The 16,915-nt window shown below is 37.3% G+C and overlaps 2 protein-coding genes across 12 annotated transcripts in view; one reads left to right on the forward strand and one right to left on the reverse strand.

Annotated features, from left to right (window-relative positions):
* Positions 1-16,915, forward strand: part of HPS3 (HPS3 biogenesis of lysosomal organelles complex 2 subunit 1) — a 49,635-nt gene that overhangs the window by 30,123 nt on the left and 2,597 nt on the right. For 3 of the 9 annotated variants that reach the window (XM_037736858.1, XM_037736855.1, XM_037736856.1), the window contains 9 exons: positions 1,056-1,164; positions 3,259-3,440; positions 4,390-4,570; positions 5,779-6,012; positions 8,184-8,369; positions 8,721-8,909; positions 10,452-10,559; positions 13,773-13,979; positions 14,632-14,722. In XM_037736858.1, the coding sequence (XP_037592786.1) occupies positions 1,056-1,164; positions 3,259-3,440; positions 4,390-4,570; positions 5,779-6,012; positions 8,184-8,369; positions 8,721-8,909; positions 10,452-10,559; positions 13,773-13,979; positions 14,632-14,722 (1,487 nt within the window). Of the gene's footprint in view, positions 1-1,055; positions 1,165-3,258; positions 3,441-4,389; positions 4,571-5,778; positions 6,013-8,183; positions 8,370-8,720; positions 8,910-10,451; positions 10,560-13,772; positions 13,980-14,627; positions 14,723-16,915 lie in introns of those variants that run through there. The other 6 variants (XR_005199310.1, XR_005199311.1, XR_005199312.1 and 3 more) reach the window with 6 other exon arrangements.
* The window catches only part of LOC108300868 (ceruloplasmin), a 58,444-nt gene continuing 49,974 nt past the window's right edge, over positions 8,446-16,915 (reverse strand). The window contains exons 19-21 of one of the 3 annotated variants that reach the window (XR_005199309.1): positions 12,672-12,776; positions 9,180-9,223; positions 8,450-8,906 (exon numbers count right to left, since the gene is read on the reverse strand). Coding sequence is in view for 1 of the 3 variants with exons in the window: in XM_017523813.2 (XP_017379302.1) it covers positions 12,685-12,776 (92 nt within the window). In the remaining 2 variants the exon portion in view is untranslated. Of the gene's footprint in view, positions 8,907-9,179; positions 9,224-12,671; positions 12,777-16,915 lie in introns of all 3 variants that reach the window. The other 2 variants (XM_017523813.2, XR_001823637.2) reach the window with 2 other exon arrangements.

Genomic DNA, 16,915 nt, shown 5'->3' on the forward strand with positions numbered 1-16,915 from the left:
TTTTGAGATGGAATCTTGTTCTGTAGCCCAGGCTGGAGTGCAGTGGCACAATCTCGGCTCTCTGCAACCTCCACCTCCCGGCTTCCAGTTCAAGCAATTCTCCTACCTCAGCCTCCCAAGTAGCTGGGATTACATGCATGAGCCACCATGCCCAGCTAATTTTTGTATTTTTTAGTGGAGATGGGGTTTCACCACATTGGCCAGTCTGGTCTTGAACTCCTGACCTTGTGATCCGCCCAACTCGGCCTTCCAAAGTGCTGGGATTACAGGTGTGAGCCACTGCGCCCGGCCCAACAATAGGTTATTTTTAACATAAATTTTTACTTTTTTAAATTGTTAGTGGCTGTGCTTTGTTGCATGAACAGGAATCAGAGGTTGACTTTGGTAACTGATAGCTTTGAGTGTACACAGAGTGGTCTAGGGCTGAGTGATCCTAAAAGCTTCCTGGCGAGAGGAAAAGCAGTTTGTAGTCTTGCACATTTGACATTCTAATAGTATAATTTTTAAATGATCTTTTAAAATTTCTAATTCATTTGAAAATTAATTTGATAAACAATTTTAAAAGAATGTACACTAAAGAAAATGCATCACATAGTGAAAGTAAGAGATAAGATGGTGCTTTAAGCAGACATGTGTCTTCAGCATATTCTTAGCAGCCATGATGTTGCTTCTGCTTAGATTTATGGCATAGGGCATGCTAGACACATGAAGGCCAAGTGCAGAAAGGAGCCTGGGCATAGGCATTTTCACAGCCAAGGATCTTTTCTTTTTGATAGGACTTGCCTGTTCTTTGAACTTCTTGCTCATTTTAGAATACTTGTGGAGAGAATTGGAAGGAATTGGTTTATCATTACATGATAATTACAGAATATTAAGTGCAGTAAGCCTATGTAGTATTGTGAACTAATATTTCATAAAAATGGAGTGTACAGTTAATCACTGAAGAAAATAGTAAATGAAAATGATTTGTTATTTTATATCCAATATTTACCATTTATAAGTACCATTTATTAATCATGTCATTTTAAAATTCTTGTCCTTTGTTTTGCTTTTAGTTCTAGAAAAGATACCGGTGTTAAGATCAAAATACCTCCTGTAGCTGAGGCTGGGTGGAATTTGTATATTGTGAATACGATCTCACCAGTGCAACTATACAAAGAGATGGTACTCTTCAAACTTCCGATTCTTATTTGCAGATATTTAGAGTGAAATTATGATCAGAAAATGATTACAATTATCATACATTCAGGATGCCACAGCCATTCAGCTTCCTGGCTTTGTGTGACAGTGAAGTGTGTATCTTTCTCTTCCTCTTCATTTTTACAGCTTCTGACATCCAAGGAACCAGTAAGACTCCCTTACTCATACTCATTCTCCTAAGAGGATCGATTGGTCAATCTAAACATAGTCTTTGACCTTAATTTTGAATCCTAGCAAAGATAGCTAAGAAATTGAACAAAAAAAAAAATCTAGGATCATTTATCCCTGTCCCACTCTTCTTACTTAGAAATACTAGCAGATTGTCCTGGGGCGCTACAGCTACTTTAGCATTGTCCTGTGAGGAGGGACTCAGAGTGAGCATCCTCATTCCTGATATAAGTAGTGATAGCTTCCTACTCATCCCTGGCAATTATTTTAACCCTTTATTTTGAAACAATTTCAAACTCACAGAAAAGTTGCAAGAATAAGTATATTCTTCCCAGCACTTTAGGAGGCTGAAGCAGGTGGATTGCTTAAGGCCAGGAGTTTGAGACTAGCCTTGGTAACATAGTGAGATCCCAACTGTACAAAAAATAAAAAAATTAGCCGGTCATGGTGGCACATACCTGTAGTCCTCACTACTTGGGAAGCTAAGATGGGAATATCACTTGAGCCCAGGAGTTTAAGGCTACAGTGAGCTATGATTGTACCACTGGACTCCAGCTTGGGTGACACAGCAAGATCCTTACTCTTTTGATTCTTTTTTAAAAAAGAAGAATATTCTGTATATTCACATTCCTCACACAGATTTCCCCATAATCAACATTTTACCCTATTTGCATCTTTCTCTTTCTCTTTTATGCACTCTGTGCTTTCTGTACACATATATACACTGTTTTCTGATTCTTTGGGAGGTAAACTGCATACGTCACAGTCTTTTGCCCCTAAGTACTTCAGTATATATTTTCTAAGAATCAGGATACTCTATTGCACTACTACAGTACAGTAGTAGGCCTCAATTAGTTTAACATTGACATAGTGCTTTATCTGATTTATGATTCATAGTCTAATTCTGTCAACTGACCCACTAGTTTAATAGCATTTCCTCTCCTCTAGTTCAAAACCTAGTCTAGGATCAGGTAGTGTATTTAACTAGGATGTCTCTTTAGCCTCCTTGAATCTAGAATATTTCTATAGCCTTTCACTATATTTTATAACATGGGCATTTTTGAAAAATATAATTTTCTCCTTTTATTTTGAGAGTATTCCTTATTTAAGGTTTGATTTTTTTTAATGGTTAGATTCAGGATTATGCATTTTCAGCCAGAATATTGCATTGGTGATTTTTGTGTTAAGGGCATCACATCTGGAGGCACATGCTGTTCATCTGCCCGTCTTTGGTGATATTAATTTTGATCATCAGGTCAACAAGGTTGCCTGATTTGTCCCTACCAGTAATTTAATGCCAATTATTATATCAGCTGTGCCCTGTCTTTTCAGTGTTGCTTAACTGAAAGTCTTCATTTAGATGATTTGACTACTAGAGTCTTGAATATATTGATTGAGTCAGATTAGCTCGAGATAATTTTTATGAGCCCTCTGTGAGTTGTGGAAATAGATGTAGTAGAACCTAAACTTACCAACTGAAACTAAAATAAGGGAAGAATATTCAGGCTAAATTTGAGAAAGAATTAAATCACAACTTTTTAAACTATTTTAAATATTAAATGTGTTCACTAGTCTTATTGAGATCAAATTGTTGCTAAGTTAACAGTATTATTAGTATTACGATATTATTTGGACCTCTCTAATGATTAGAGCTGTTTAACAGGGTAGTATTTATAATCCTGTATGTATTCAACTGGCTTATAGATAGTGGGAAAAAAAGCCCTTCGGCAAAGCCCTTGTCAGAATGGTAAATAACCACTTTGTTTACTTTTAGGGTTGAATATATCCAAATGTTAACTTTACTAACAAAATATATAAATGTTATTAAGAACTGAGGAACTTTTGGGAGTCTCTCTTCAGCAACATTAGTGTTTGTCGTTTTTGTTTTAGATAGACTATAGCAATACCTATAAAACTGCCAAAACCCAGAGCTGCATTCACCTTCTCAGTGAGGCTCATCTGTTAGTGAGAGCTGCCCTGATGGATGCCAGTCAACTGGAACCTGGAGAGAAAGCAGAGCTTTTGGAAGCATTTAAGGAAAGCTGTGGGCACCTTGGGGACTGTTACAGCAGGTGGGTGACACCTCTTGCAACCTTGTTACAGAAGCCATCTTGAACTTTGGGTGCACTTGTTTGCTTTTCCATCTCTGATAAATGGAGGAATGCATGAGGTGAGGTAGTTCATTTATTCACTTCTTCCACAAGCATTTATTGAGCACATATGCTGTTAGGTACTGTGCTAGACTTCCATACAAAAGTGAATGTGACCCATTTCCTGCTTCTAGGGAGTCACAGTTTAGAAGATGAGCAGTAAGTCTCAAGTTTGTGATTTTCCCACCACTTAACTTAGGACTTTGACATTTTTCTCAGGCTTTGAAAATCCCTGATATAGCTGTACGACTAGTCTATTGTCTGTTAGCTTAAGGGAGAGGTGCCAGTTAGACAGTCTGTGATTTTAATCTTAGTAGTCAGTGCTTTTATGATGTCAGAAAGGGACACTAGTATAAATAGTGTTTTTATTTTTGAAAGTAACGTTTACAAATTTTTTTGCATATGATTGTTTTCAGACTTACTTGATCCACATGAATGATTAAAAATTAATAAAACAGACTTTTCCTCCTATAAACACCATTATTTTAGATTCTGATCATGAATATTAGAAATTGTTATTTTCATTTCTATCGTAAGCAGACAAAAAGAAACTGCATGAATTAGAACTTTGTAAAATAAAACTTAGGAGTTTGTTTCAGTTACTAATGGCAGTAGAAAAGCATTTTGGAATTCATGTCTTCTGGAAAGCATGATATATTCTATTATAGAATGTGTTCGATATCCAGGTTTAAAAATGACAAATTTGACTATGCATGGTGGCTCTCACCTGGAATCTCAGCACTTTGAGAGGCTGAGGTAGGATGGTCACATGAGGTCAGGAGTTTGAGATCAGTCTGGGCAACATAATGAGACCCCGTCTTTTAAAAAAAAAATGACGAATTTCAGATTTTAAAAATTTCCTTCCCTTTAGGCTTGACTCCCAGCATTCTCATCTCACCTTGCCATACTATAAGATGTCCGGTTTGTCTATGGCTGAAGTTCTGGGCCGCATGGACTGGACGGTAGAAGATGGATTACAGAAATATGAGAAGGGATTAATCTTTTATATTAATCATTCACTTTATGAAAACCTGGATGAAGAATTAAGTGAAGTGATTATGGTTTTCTATTTTATATCTAATATTTTTAACTTTTAATTTTAGAGATTTATTTTATGGAGTACTGTTTATAAATCAGGTTCCAAATATTTTTCTTCTTTGATATTATTCTTTTTCTAAAAAAGAAATGCACCCTTTTCTACATTAATGAAGATGGTAGTATAGCTTGGAAAAGAACTTATGGGTAATCTTCTCATGCTTTCTCATTATACAGACAGGGACATATGGTCTATTGTAGTCTCAACACCTGCCCAGTGACAGCAGCACATCCTCAGAAGAGCTACACAGAATGCGGGCCTTGCCTTCCATCTTCTCATCTGTAGTCCTTCCCAAAACCCTAGTTGTCTCTTACTCCAAGCGTCCAATACTTCACTTACAAAACTCTGGCCTTAGTCCAGTGACCTTAAGACATTATTAAGGATTGTTTTTAGGACTGGGCACAGTAGCTAATATCTGTAATTCCAACACTTTGGGAGGTCGAGGTGGGAGGACCACTTGAGGCCCGAAATGTGAAACCAGCCTAGGCAATATAGCAAGACCCTATCTCTACAAAAAATTAAAAAATTAGTTGGGCTTAATGGCATGCACCTGTAGTTCCACTACTCAGGAGGCTGAGGCAGGAGGATTGTTTGAGCCCAGGAATTTCAGGCTGCAGGGAGCCACAGTCACACCACTGCATTCCACCATGGGCAATACAGAAAAACCCTGTCTTAGAGAGAAAAGAAAAGATTATTTTTAACCCCTCATGTATTTTAAACATAGTTGGATGCAAATATGCCGGATTGGAAATTGTGGTATCAAATGTTGCAAGGTTTTGAGAGAAATGAAGTTTTCTCATATAGATTACTTAATTGGGTATATTTTGAACTAAGCAGTTTCTGTGATGGATTTTTGTTGTAAATTAATCAGATATTTATTTTCTTCTGAAGTGTTAAAATGAGAAATGCTGGTCATAACCTGGTACATACTTTTATTGCTTTTTCTTCATTATAATCAGCAAAGGAGATCACTTCAGGTTACCTCAGGCCTCTCATGTATCAGTATCAGTTTTGTCTTTTTAAAATTAAAACATAATCCTATAATTTTATCTTACTTGGAATGTTTGTATCTTGGCTTTTTGCACATATATGTTTTGTTGATTTTGTTGCTTTCTTCTGGCTGACTGACCTTTTATTCCTTTTATTTCTTCATGCTCACCAAAGGAATTAGCAGCAAAAGTGGTTCAGATGTTTTATGTGGCTGAGCCAAAGCAAGTGCCCCATATTCTCTGTAGTCCTTCTATGAAGAATATTAATCCTTTAACTGCCATGAGCTATCTAAGGAAGCTGGATACTTCTGGGTTTTCATCAATCTTAGTGACATTGACCAAGGCAGCAGTGGCTCTGAAAATGGGAGATCTTGACATGCACAGAAATGAAATGAAAAGCCATTCAGAGGTATGGTGCCCTGCCCAGTGTTAACAGAAGGCTGAAATAGGACCTGGTAATCCTGACGTGTTTAGCTGTCTTCTGGCTTCTTTCTAGCTCATATGTTCTTAGTTGTAATGGAAAATAGGCAGTATTAGAAACAAAATGATCCAAGTGGGACTTTGGATCTGGCAAAATAAAAAGAAATAAGATTGATAAACGGCAGCAGTGGATATCCAAGTACTTCAGCTTAGTGTCAGGTGTGTTCAGAGCACTGAGCTTGGTACTGAAGAACAGGCTCTGCTCCAAAGGGATAATGTGATCTGGCATGAGGGTTATGGTGTGTGTACTGAAAAAGAACCAAGTAATATATATTTAAGTACAGAAAAGGGGATATTAGCCATGAGCTTTAGGAGTCTAGTAGTTTCAGGAATAGCCCCCACTTTGGAAAATCACAGATGATTTTATGGAGCATTGGACATTTGAATGCTGTACCAAGAAAGACAGGGTTTCCCTTGGAAAAGAGGTCATTTAGGGACACTACCAAAGGTGTTCATCATTTCAGGGAAGAAAATAAGAGGTAGGGTAATTGAACACTTATTATTTACCAGGGCTATGCTAAGCTCCTTGCATATATTATTTAATTCTTAACAATGATGCTACAAGGTAGAAGCTGTTATACAGTTGAGACACAGAGAGGTTAAGGAACTCATCAGGATCACACAGCTGGTAAGTGGTAAAGCCAGAATTGAACCAGGCAGACTGACTTCAGAACCTGTGCTCCTGCACTGTTTTGTTGCCAGATTGTGCCAAAGCCCACAGTATGACTTGGGTTGCTAAAAAAGGAAGAACATAAGTGCTTTATCGCCGAACAAATGACATGGACAGGCTTTGTTATGATGAGAACAAATCAACATTGGGATGTCTTCTGTTTTGAAGAGTAGAATTCTAGAAAAATGAATTTTCTCTTCATAATTTTGAAACTAACTTAAGATATATTAACCATCACTCAGAATGTATGGGAGATTGGTTTCAGAACTCTCTACAGATACCAAAATCCACAGAAGCTCAAGTTCCTTATATGAAGTGGCATAGTATTTGCATATTACCTATGTAGTTTCTCCAATATACTTCGGATCATCTCTACATTACTTATAATACGTAATATAATGTCAACTGCTGTGAACATAGTTGTTAATACTGCATTGTTTAGGGAATAATAAAAAAAAATCTGTACATGTTCAGAACAGAAGCAGCTTTTTTTTTTTTTTTTTTTGACACAGAACCTCATTCTGTGGCCCAGGCTGGAGCACAGTGACATGGTCTCAGCTCACTGCAACCTCCACCTCCTGGGTTCAAGCGATTCTCCTTCCTCAGCCTCCCAAGTGGCTGTGATTACAGACACGCACCACCGTGCCTGGCTAATTTTTGTATTTTTCATAGAGACAGGGTTTCACCATATTGGCCAGGCTGGTCTTGAACTCCTGATCTCAAGTGATCTGCCTGCCTCAGCCTCCCAAAATGCTGAGATTACAGACATGAGCTACCTCGCCCAGCCGTCCTGAATATTTTTCATCTGTGGTTGGTAGACTCCATGGATGTGGAACCCACGGATATGGAAGATTGACTCTATTTGCAAATCAACTAGACCTAAATATAAAGCTCTCTACAAAAAATAGGATGTCTTGAGTCTTAAATATTAGTAACTTTTTCCCTTTTTTTTTGAGATGGAGTTTTGCTCTTGTTGCCCAGGCTGGAGTACAATGGTATGATCTCAGCTCCTCACAACCTCTGCCTCCTGGGTTCAAGCAGTTCTTCTGCCTTAGCCTCCCGAGTAGCTGGGATTACAGTCATGTGCCACCACACCTGGCTAATTTTGTACTTTTAGTAGAGATGGAGTTTCTTCATGTTGGTCAGTCTGGTCTCAAGCTCCCGACCTTAGGTGATCCACCTGATTTGGCATCCCAAAGTGTTGGGATTACAGGCATGAGCCACTGCACCTGACCAGTACCTTCTATAAGACAGTCAGTGGTGTCTTTGCATAAGAACTAGCCTTTAGTCAAAGGCTAAAGAAAAAATTGTGATTAAATTATTAATAGCTTAACCATGCATTGTGAATGCACTAGCATGTTTAGTATTTCTAAGATGGACAGTCTAAATGTAATGTACCTTTTGTTTCTAAATTTCTTTTTTATCTGAAGATGAAGTTTGTATGTGGCTTCATTCTGGAACCTCGGCTGTTGATTCAACAGAAAAAGGGACAGATTGTTCCAACCGAGCTTGCACTTCACCTAAAGGAGACTCAGCCTGGATTGCTTGTGGCTTCAGTTCTGGGCTTGCAGAAGAACAACAAAATTGGAATTGAAGAAGCAGATTCCTTTTTTAAGGTTTGCCACTTTGAAAATGTGATTTTTCTGGATTGCCTCATAAAATTGGTGGTAGAGAGGGACAGAATAAGAGAAGTGAGTTTTTCATTTGTTTGTTTATTGAAAAAACAGAAATACATAATTAGTTCATAAGATAAAAGTATTAAAAGACTATATCTGGAAAAACTTTATTTGTACAACCTAGAATCTGTTTCCTTTTAAAATGCCTAAATTTGCTTTTGCCATGGCACTAATGCTAATGGTAAATTATTAATTACACGGCCCATGTGATGATATGATATTCAGCCCAGCTGTTGCTTTATCAGTGCTGTATTTATCTGTAATATATAGGCTTCTTTTACTGTTTTCAAGGTGCTTTGTGCTAAGGATGAAGATACAACACCTCAGCTCTTGGTAGACTTTTGGGAAGCTCAGATAGTGGCATGTCTCCCAGATGTGTTACTTCAGGAACTCTTTTTCAAGCTCACATCACAGTACATCTGGAGATTGTCTAAGAGGCAGCCTCCTGACACCACACCATTAAGAACATCAGAGGATCTGGTAAGATAATGGAATAATACCTTAAATTTAACTCATACATTACCCATTACAAAAACGTACCTTCTTATTTTTAATAATTTATTATAAAATCTAATCTAGTTTTCTATTACCAGGTATCTTATTTACGCAGGAGTTAAAAATACAAGTAAAATTTGTCTATGACTGAAGTGACCTACATTTTAAATAATTTTGTACACTAAGAATGTCAGCCAGGTGCTGTGGCTCATGCCTGTAATCCCAGTACTTTGGGAGGCGAGGCAGGTGGATTACCTGAGATCAGGAGTTTGAGACCAGCCTGGCCAACATGGTGAAACCTAAAAATATAAAAAATTAGCTGGGTATGGTGGCATGCATTTGAAGTCCCAGCTGCTCCAGCTGCACAGGAGTTGAAGCATGAGAATTTCTTGAACCTAGGAGGTGGAGATTTCAATGAGCCAAAATTGCGCACTGCACTCCAGCCTGGGCGACAGAGTGAGACCCTGTCTCAAAAAAGAAAAAAAAAGGGCCGGGCGCGGTGGCTCATGCCTGTAATCCCAGTACTTTGGGAGGCCGAGGCGGGTGGATCACGAGGTCAAGAGATCGAGACCATCCTGGTCAACATGGTGAAACCCCGTCTCTACTACAAATACAAAAAATCAGCTGGGCATGGTGGCGCATGCCTGTAATCCCAGCTACTCAGGAGGCTGAGGCAGGAGAATTGCCTGAACCCAGGACGCGGAGGTTGCGGTGAGCCGAGATTGCGCCATTGCACTCCAGCCTGGGTAACAAGAGTGAAACTCCGTCTCAAAAAAAAAAAAAAAAAAAGAATGTCCCTCACTTACTTGCAGTGGTAGCTCAGTTGCTAAAGCATGGAGGAAGGGATTTCTTCCGGAACATCACCACATCTGTGTCCTTCCTCAGCAGAGGATAATTAAGTAGTACATAAGAGAGAAGACATCTGCAGACCTCCTTGGTAGGAGAGGAACTGCAGAAGGCTGTGGGAGGGAGACTTCCTTAGTGGGCCCCTGTTTCCTGTCAGTTGCACATACGGCAGCTGTTCTGTGGCACGAGGCAGCCAGTAACAACTCTTTGTACCCTTCTTTCTACACTTCTTGCTCCCAGCCCATTTATCTCCCAGCTTCTTAGCCATGACTAATAAGGATTAAGTGGAAAAGTTATCAGCATTTTGAATGAGAGGGGCTTCTTGGGAATTGTCTTGAGAATTTATGGAAGATATTTTGCCTTCTAAAGAAGGTAGTATTAATAAAAATTATTTCCAATATTCTTTTTAGGTATAACTGGCTTAAATGCAATATTGCTGTTTTTGCTGGAAAGTGCCTCTTTGGAGTATTTAAATTTTAGTATTTAGTGTAGAAGCAAGCAAGACTCAAATATTTTCCAGGGAAATACATTCTAAAAAAAACCTTTCCTTTCCATTCCCAGGGAATTGTGTACCTAATTCTATGACATGGCAGAGAATGAATGATTGCTTGCTCTTTGTGGAATGGATAAGCAAGCTTTTGTTGTTATATTTTGTTTATGAGAAATTCTTTTATGTTTTAGATAAATGCCTGTAGTCATTATGGCTTAATTTTTCCATGGGTTCACATCTTAATATCATCTGATTCATCAGCTGATAAAAATTACACAGAAGATCTTTCAAAACTACAGGTAAGTAAAAATACCTATTTTTCTTGTGAAAATGCATATTGCAATATACTGTAAGATTTAAATTTGGTGAGACCCCAGGTGTCCTGTTAATCTGGAATATAGAATTTTGGAGGACAAAATTTATAGTTAGGATTACTCAGGAGACTTGGAGGGAATTCCTGCCTCTTCCTGAAACTGATGATGGATGGGACACCTATGCTGAGCAGTGGTTTCATTGCAGGTGGATGGATGAACTTCACCAAGTCTCCTGGCTGCTTTCCTCATTTTCAGGATGTACTTGAAAACACTTTGTGAAATGAAAGTGTGGCAAATATTTAGTAGTGTTTTTATTGCTGTAGTTTGTTTTTGTTAGTGTTGACTTACACATTTTAGGCCTGTAACCCAAGCCAGGCACTACTATGTCTCTTATAGGAAACAGGTCAAAGTTGTCCATTTATCTAGTTCCTGAAAAAGATTTTTCAAAATGAATGGGATGATTAGAAAATGTGGATCACCCTTTAATAATTCTGACTGAAACAGTATTTTGGCTGGCAGTGAGAAATGAAGTCCACATTTGACTTGGTGGATCAGACTGGGCTACATGAGCATATGATTTTATTTAACGTACTTCTGTGGCCCAAAGACCGAATGTAATTCCCACATCTGTTTTCTTTGGTTTTCTCAGTGTAGTTGCTAACATATAAAAATTAAGAGTTGGGGAGAGATAGCATGGGGAGAAATGCCAGATATAGGTGAAGGGGAGGAAGGCAGCAAATCACACTGCCATGCGTGTGCCTATGCAACAATCTTGCATGTTCTTCACATGTACCCCAAAACCTAAAATGCAATTAAAAAAAAAATAAATAAATAAATAAAAGATTTCCTATTAAGAATTCTGAGCTTCAAGTCACTCTTGAAAAATTCAGCAGAACTGTTAACCCGAGGCCCTCATTGCTCTGACCAGAGGGTTGGGGCTGACCTGCAGCCCCTCCTTGGACAGTGTTCACACTGACCTCCCACACAGTTATCATCTTTGTGGCATTCTGACCCAAATGCTGGGTGTCTGTTTTCCTTATCAGCTGCCCTCATGCATCTCATCATTTAACTGGCCTCTTTAGGCTTTTGAATTTGCAGTACCTCATTTACACTATGGGAACTGGTATAAGGGTGGTTGTTACTTAATGTCAAATTGGGAAGGGGGCTTAGAGGATGGAAGCTGAAGAGGCCATATTGCTTAGACTCAGTCTTCAGGTGGGGCTGTGGTGTTCCCAGAGATGGCATTTTTTATGCTCTTCTTAAAAAAATAACCAAAGAAGATTCTTCTTGTCTCTTGTCTCTAGTGCCATTGTGATACAAAGGCTTCTGAGGGCCTAGCCTCAGATTTTGTTCATTTCACAAATATTGCTTGAGCATGTTCTATAGATGTGATGGGCAGCAGTAGACAAGACAGGTGGAGCCTTCCTAGAACATATACACTAATTACATATTTAAAATTGTACTTGGAATAAGTGCTATTAAATTTGCCCTCATAAAGCTTTAAAGCATATTTCTAATTTCTTGAAAACATATAATTCAGTGATCTTTTAAAATTTGTTTTAAAATATTTTAAAAGGGTACATTCTTTCTGGGAATCTTTGCTAGGAGAAATGTAGTTTGCCTAAACTTTTATAATTTTTTTTTTTTTAAGAGACAGAGTCTCACTCTGTTGCCCAGACTGAAGTGCTGTGGCAATCATGGCTCACTATAACCTTGAACTCCTGGGTTCAAGCAGTCGTCCCACCTCGGCTTCCCAAAGTTCTGGGATTACAGGTGTGATCCACTGCACCTGGCCTTATTTTCAAGCTTCTTGATTACATGGATAAAATTAAGTAAAGTTCATGGATAGTAGAAGTTATGACTAGTTTCATTTTAGTCATGATTTGGTATACATCCCTTGCTCCTTCCTACTGCCCCTGCCCCCTCCCCCATTATCTGGATTAGTGAAGAGTTAAATATAGAGACAATCTCTTTTCTTCCATGTTGGGAGACCCTTTGAGTGAGAGATTATCAGCTAATTTCATTTCTGCCATCTGATTGTCAGGAAATCATTCACATGAATAATTTATTAAACTTGCAGGAAGAAAAGGGACCAACCTTATTCTCCTGGTCATTCCTTGGTAGATATTTGCAATAAAATAATCACACTGACTGTGATTGGATAGATTACATTCCATATTCTCCTGTGAGTCTCAGAAGATGCTGTAGCAGAAAGGATACAGGGAAAAGAAAATTAGGACATGACCATTTCATCTTTATCCTGGAGAAAGGGAAAGTGGAGATTATTTTGGCGGTAGAATCAAAAGTAGTATATATAGTTTAATTGCTTAAAGTAAATATTGGTAAAGTTGTAAATGCTGAGATAATACTGCTCCCTATCATTCATCATGTGACAAAGTGGTATCGATACAAATGATTAGTTCTAAACAATCACTTCAGTTTTCTTAAGTGTTAAATTTTATTTTTGGATATATATGTAGCACATGCTTATTATAGAAAATTTGGAAAATACAGGGACGGGTGTAAAGAAAACAAAGAATAGGCTTTGTTGTCCCATCCAGTATGCTGTTTCAAATTGCCATGCTCTTCCAACAGGATTTTTGTATGTGTATTTACCCATGTAGATTTTATAAAAGTGGTCATGTTCAGAATATAATTTTGTATTGAATTTTTTTTACTTATTTTATCATAAGCATTTTTTCATTAACTAGCCTTTGAAAATAGTTTTGATGGCTGTGTAATGTTCCATTATGTGAGTGTGCCATAATGTATTTACTCATCCTTTATTAACATGTAGATTACTTCTAAATTTTCAGTATTGTGAATACTCTTGTGGTAAACATCATTGAACGTGAATCTTTCACCACAATGTTGATTATTTCCTTAGGATAGGGTCCTAAAGAATTCCCATTGGTTTTAATTTGCAGTCCACACAAAGCAAATAAAATCATGTCATTTAAAAATGTTTGCTTTCTATTAAATAGATCTTCAAACCAGAGTTAGTTTCAAAATGATATTATACTTTATTCTACTTAGATCTATTAAATAAGGAGCACATGCATGTACTCTGATATTGCATTCTTTCTATTTTATTTTTGGGAAGTGAAGTTTAGTCTTTCTTAAGAAATTGAATTCTGTATGTTGTGTTTTAGTTTTTGGGGTGCCTCATTTCATAACATTTCACTTTTCTATTCATAGTCTCTTGTATGTGGTCCTTCGTTTGACATAGCTTCCATTATTCCATTCTTGGAGCCGCTTTCAGAAGACACTATTGCTGGCCTCAGTGTCCATGTTCTGTGTCGTACACGCTTAAAAGAGTATGAACAGTGCATAGACATATTGTTAGAGAGATGCCCAGAGGCAGTCATTCCATATGCTAACCATGAACTGAAAGAAGAGAACCGGGTATGCTTTTCAGATTATGTTTTTAGGCTTGATCAGTGATAATCAGATTTGATAACCTCATTTCCTTTCCTGCAAAATGGTTATAATTTATGCTAGTCCAACTTCATAGGGCAGTGTGGGTCCAGTGAGCATATATATTTACTATGTTATATGTTTTGAGTACTATTAAATGCTGTTAAAATATATGGAGATGGTATATTACCATCATTAAAAATCTCTTGTTTGGAGATGAAGTAGTTGATTACCTGAAGATTTGGGAAACAGTGTATGATGGGAAAATATTTTCTCTGCCATATGATTTTTAGTTTAGAAATTAGAAGAATTTTGGACCTTAGTTCTTTTTTTTCTTCATTCCTTCCCTCTTGTCACATAAGAGATGGTAATGGGATATGTCTGTTACTTCTTGAAAATAGCCAGGTACATATGTACAATATATGTATTATTGGGTTTTCAAGTTACAAACCTTATTTTTATGTTATAATTAAGGCAGAAGACTGGCTGCTGATATAACTTGTGTTATAACAAAATTAATTGCCTTAACCAAAATGGTATATTTTTGCTCTGTGCTTTCCTGCACAATCTTCTTATTCTCATTTGAAACCTGAGAATAAAATGCATCAAAATAAAATTTATTCTTTTTTTTCTAAGATAGACTCTGTGGTGGAAAAAACTGCTGCCTGAACTTTGTCAGAGAATAAAATGTGGCGGAGAGAAATATCAACTCTATTTGTCATCATTAAAAGGTAAAATGATTTTTTTTTTACTTGATTATAAACTTAAGAGTCTCAGTTTTAAATTTAGTGAAGCCTTCTTTCTCTAGTATTTTCATGTGATTCTCAAGTGAGACAGAGGGCCTTACAGACCCGTCTTGGGAGCTTCTTTTCAGCATTCACATACCCTCCCCTTGACATTTGATTGATATTCATGTATCTCCTAGTCACAGAACTGATGTTCTTTTAACTTAATCCTTTCAAACACTTAACAAATTATCACAGTCATAGAAAATGACAGCATCAGTGTTTTAAAAATGTGAGTAATCATTAAAGCAATTACATCTTTTATTAATGATCAGAGTACTTAATTTACTTCATGTAGGAAGTTAAGATAATTACTGTTAAACATAATTATAAGCAAGTATTGACGAATAACAACCTCAAGGATTTAAAAGTTGAGTATCTAAATTGTACAATATTTTACAGTATCGTAGTTATTTGAATTTTCGGAATCATAAATCTTGATAGATATGTAATCCATTTCTATCCTGCTATCTGTTAATATAATTAGTTAATTGTGGTCCTGATGACAAAGGGTATGGGTATATCGATTGCCGAGCACATAAAATATTAGAAATTGACAGTTGAAATTGTGCTTTCCAGCCAAGACAGTTGATTTTTATTTTTAAAATGTAAGGCAGAGCCAGTGGCCATTGGAGATTATTTTTCTGAAGATCCCACTTTAATTAAAGCTGTATGCTTGCGATTGGGAAGGGAAAGAGGTGACTTTTTTCTTTGTCCTCCCCATCTCCCTGATTGCTTTTGGTTTTCAGAAGATGGAAGTGTCAGGTGTCTGATTGCTTTGCCACACTTACATACACTTTACATAATTTATCATTGACTGTTTGTGTTGGTGGAGCACTTTCTAGTGCAGGCATCCACATCTTTACACCTCAGTATCATCATTATCTTAATCAGATTTTCTTCCTCTTTTTCTGATCCACATCCACACACACCCCAACTCACCCATAATCATTCCTCCAAATGTTGTATTTTTCTCTGTCTTCGAAATATATTTGTGTGCATACACGTGTGTGTGTGTATGGGGGAGAGGCTAATGGTACTAAGTGCCATGTGTGATTTACCTTTATTAGACTGTAATACCTGAAGAGCTGGCATAGTGTTTTATTCATTTTTCACATTACACCTTCCTTACCAGCAATATGCCTCTCCTATAGGAAGCATCCTGTAACTGTTCATTGATTAGAAAGGAAGACAGCTGAAGAACTTTAAGTTCATTTCACAGGAGGGCTTTTTCTTGATAGTTGTACACTGAGAAGAGCCCTGGATTGGGATCTGGAGAATTGGAACTGAGTTCCAGGTCTGCTACCGACTAAGTGACCTAGAGCAAGCCAGTTTTCTAATGTCGTGAGACTAATGAGAAGTTCAGGACTAAATCAAAAGTTAAATGTTAGGCAAAATTGCAAGAAGGTAAGGTTGGAAATGGAGTTCAGGGACTTATATGTTTAGGAGCTTGGATTTCTTATCTCTCTAATGCTGCGTTTCTCAACCTTGGCACTGTTGACATTTTGGACCAGATAATGATCCATGTGCATGGGAGTTTCCCCTATGCATTTTAGGGTATTAAACAGTATCCCTGGTCTCTACTCATTAGATGCCAATAATACTACCCCAGTTATAACAAACAAAATTGGCTCCAGATTTTGCCAGATGTCTACTTTGGGACAAAATTGTCCTGGTTGACAACTGCCACACTAATGCAGAACCATTAAAACAGGGGTTAGTGGATGGGTTGTTTGTTTAAGGAAATAAATATTCAGTACTGTTTTTGTAGTGAACCATCCTTATTTTTAAAGATTCTAGTACTGTAGTAAATTATAAAAATAAAGTTTAAAAATCATTTAAAATCCCACCATCCAGAAATAACTATTTTCAACCTTTGACCAATATTTTTTAGACATGCTGGAGGATTTTAATTGTACAGATTTACATTTAGATAGATCATTTATACAATACTTGTAGACATGGGTAGCTGGCGAGTGGAGTAAAGCAAGTAATTTTAACCTTCTCATAGCCTCAATTTTTCCAACTCTAAATCAGACAATACCCATTAGTTTACTCTGTTTGGGATGCGGCTTGGATTGAATAAATAAAAACCTCAAAGGATTCTAGAAGGAATTAAAGAGAAGTTATATATGAAAG

This window comes from Cebus imitator, unplaced genomic scaffold, assembly GCF_001604975.1.
Source record: "Cebus imitator isolate Cc_AM_T3 unplaced genomic scaffold, Cebus_imitator-1.0 Scaffold30, whole genome shotgun sequence".
NCBI lineage: Eukaryota > Metazoa > Chordata > Mammalia > Primates > Cebidae > Cebus > Cebus imitator.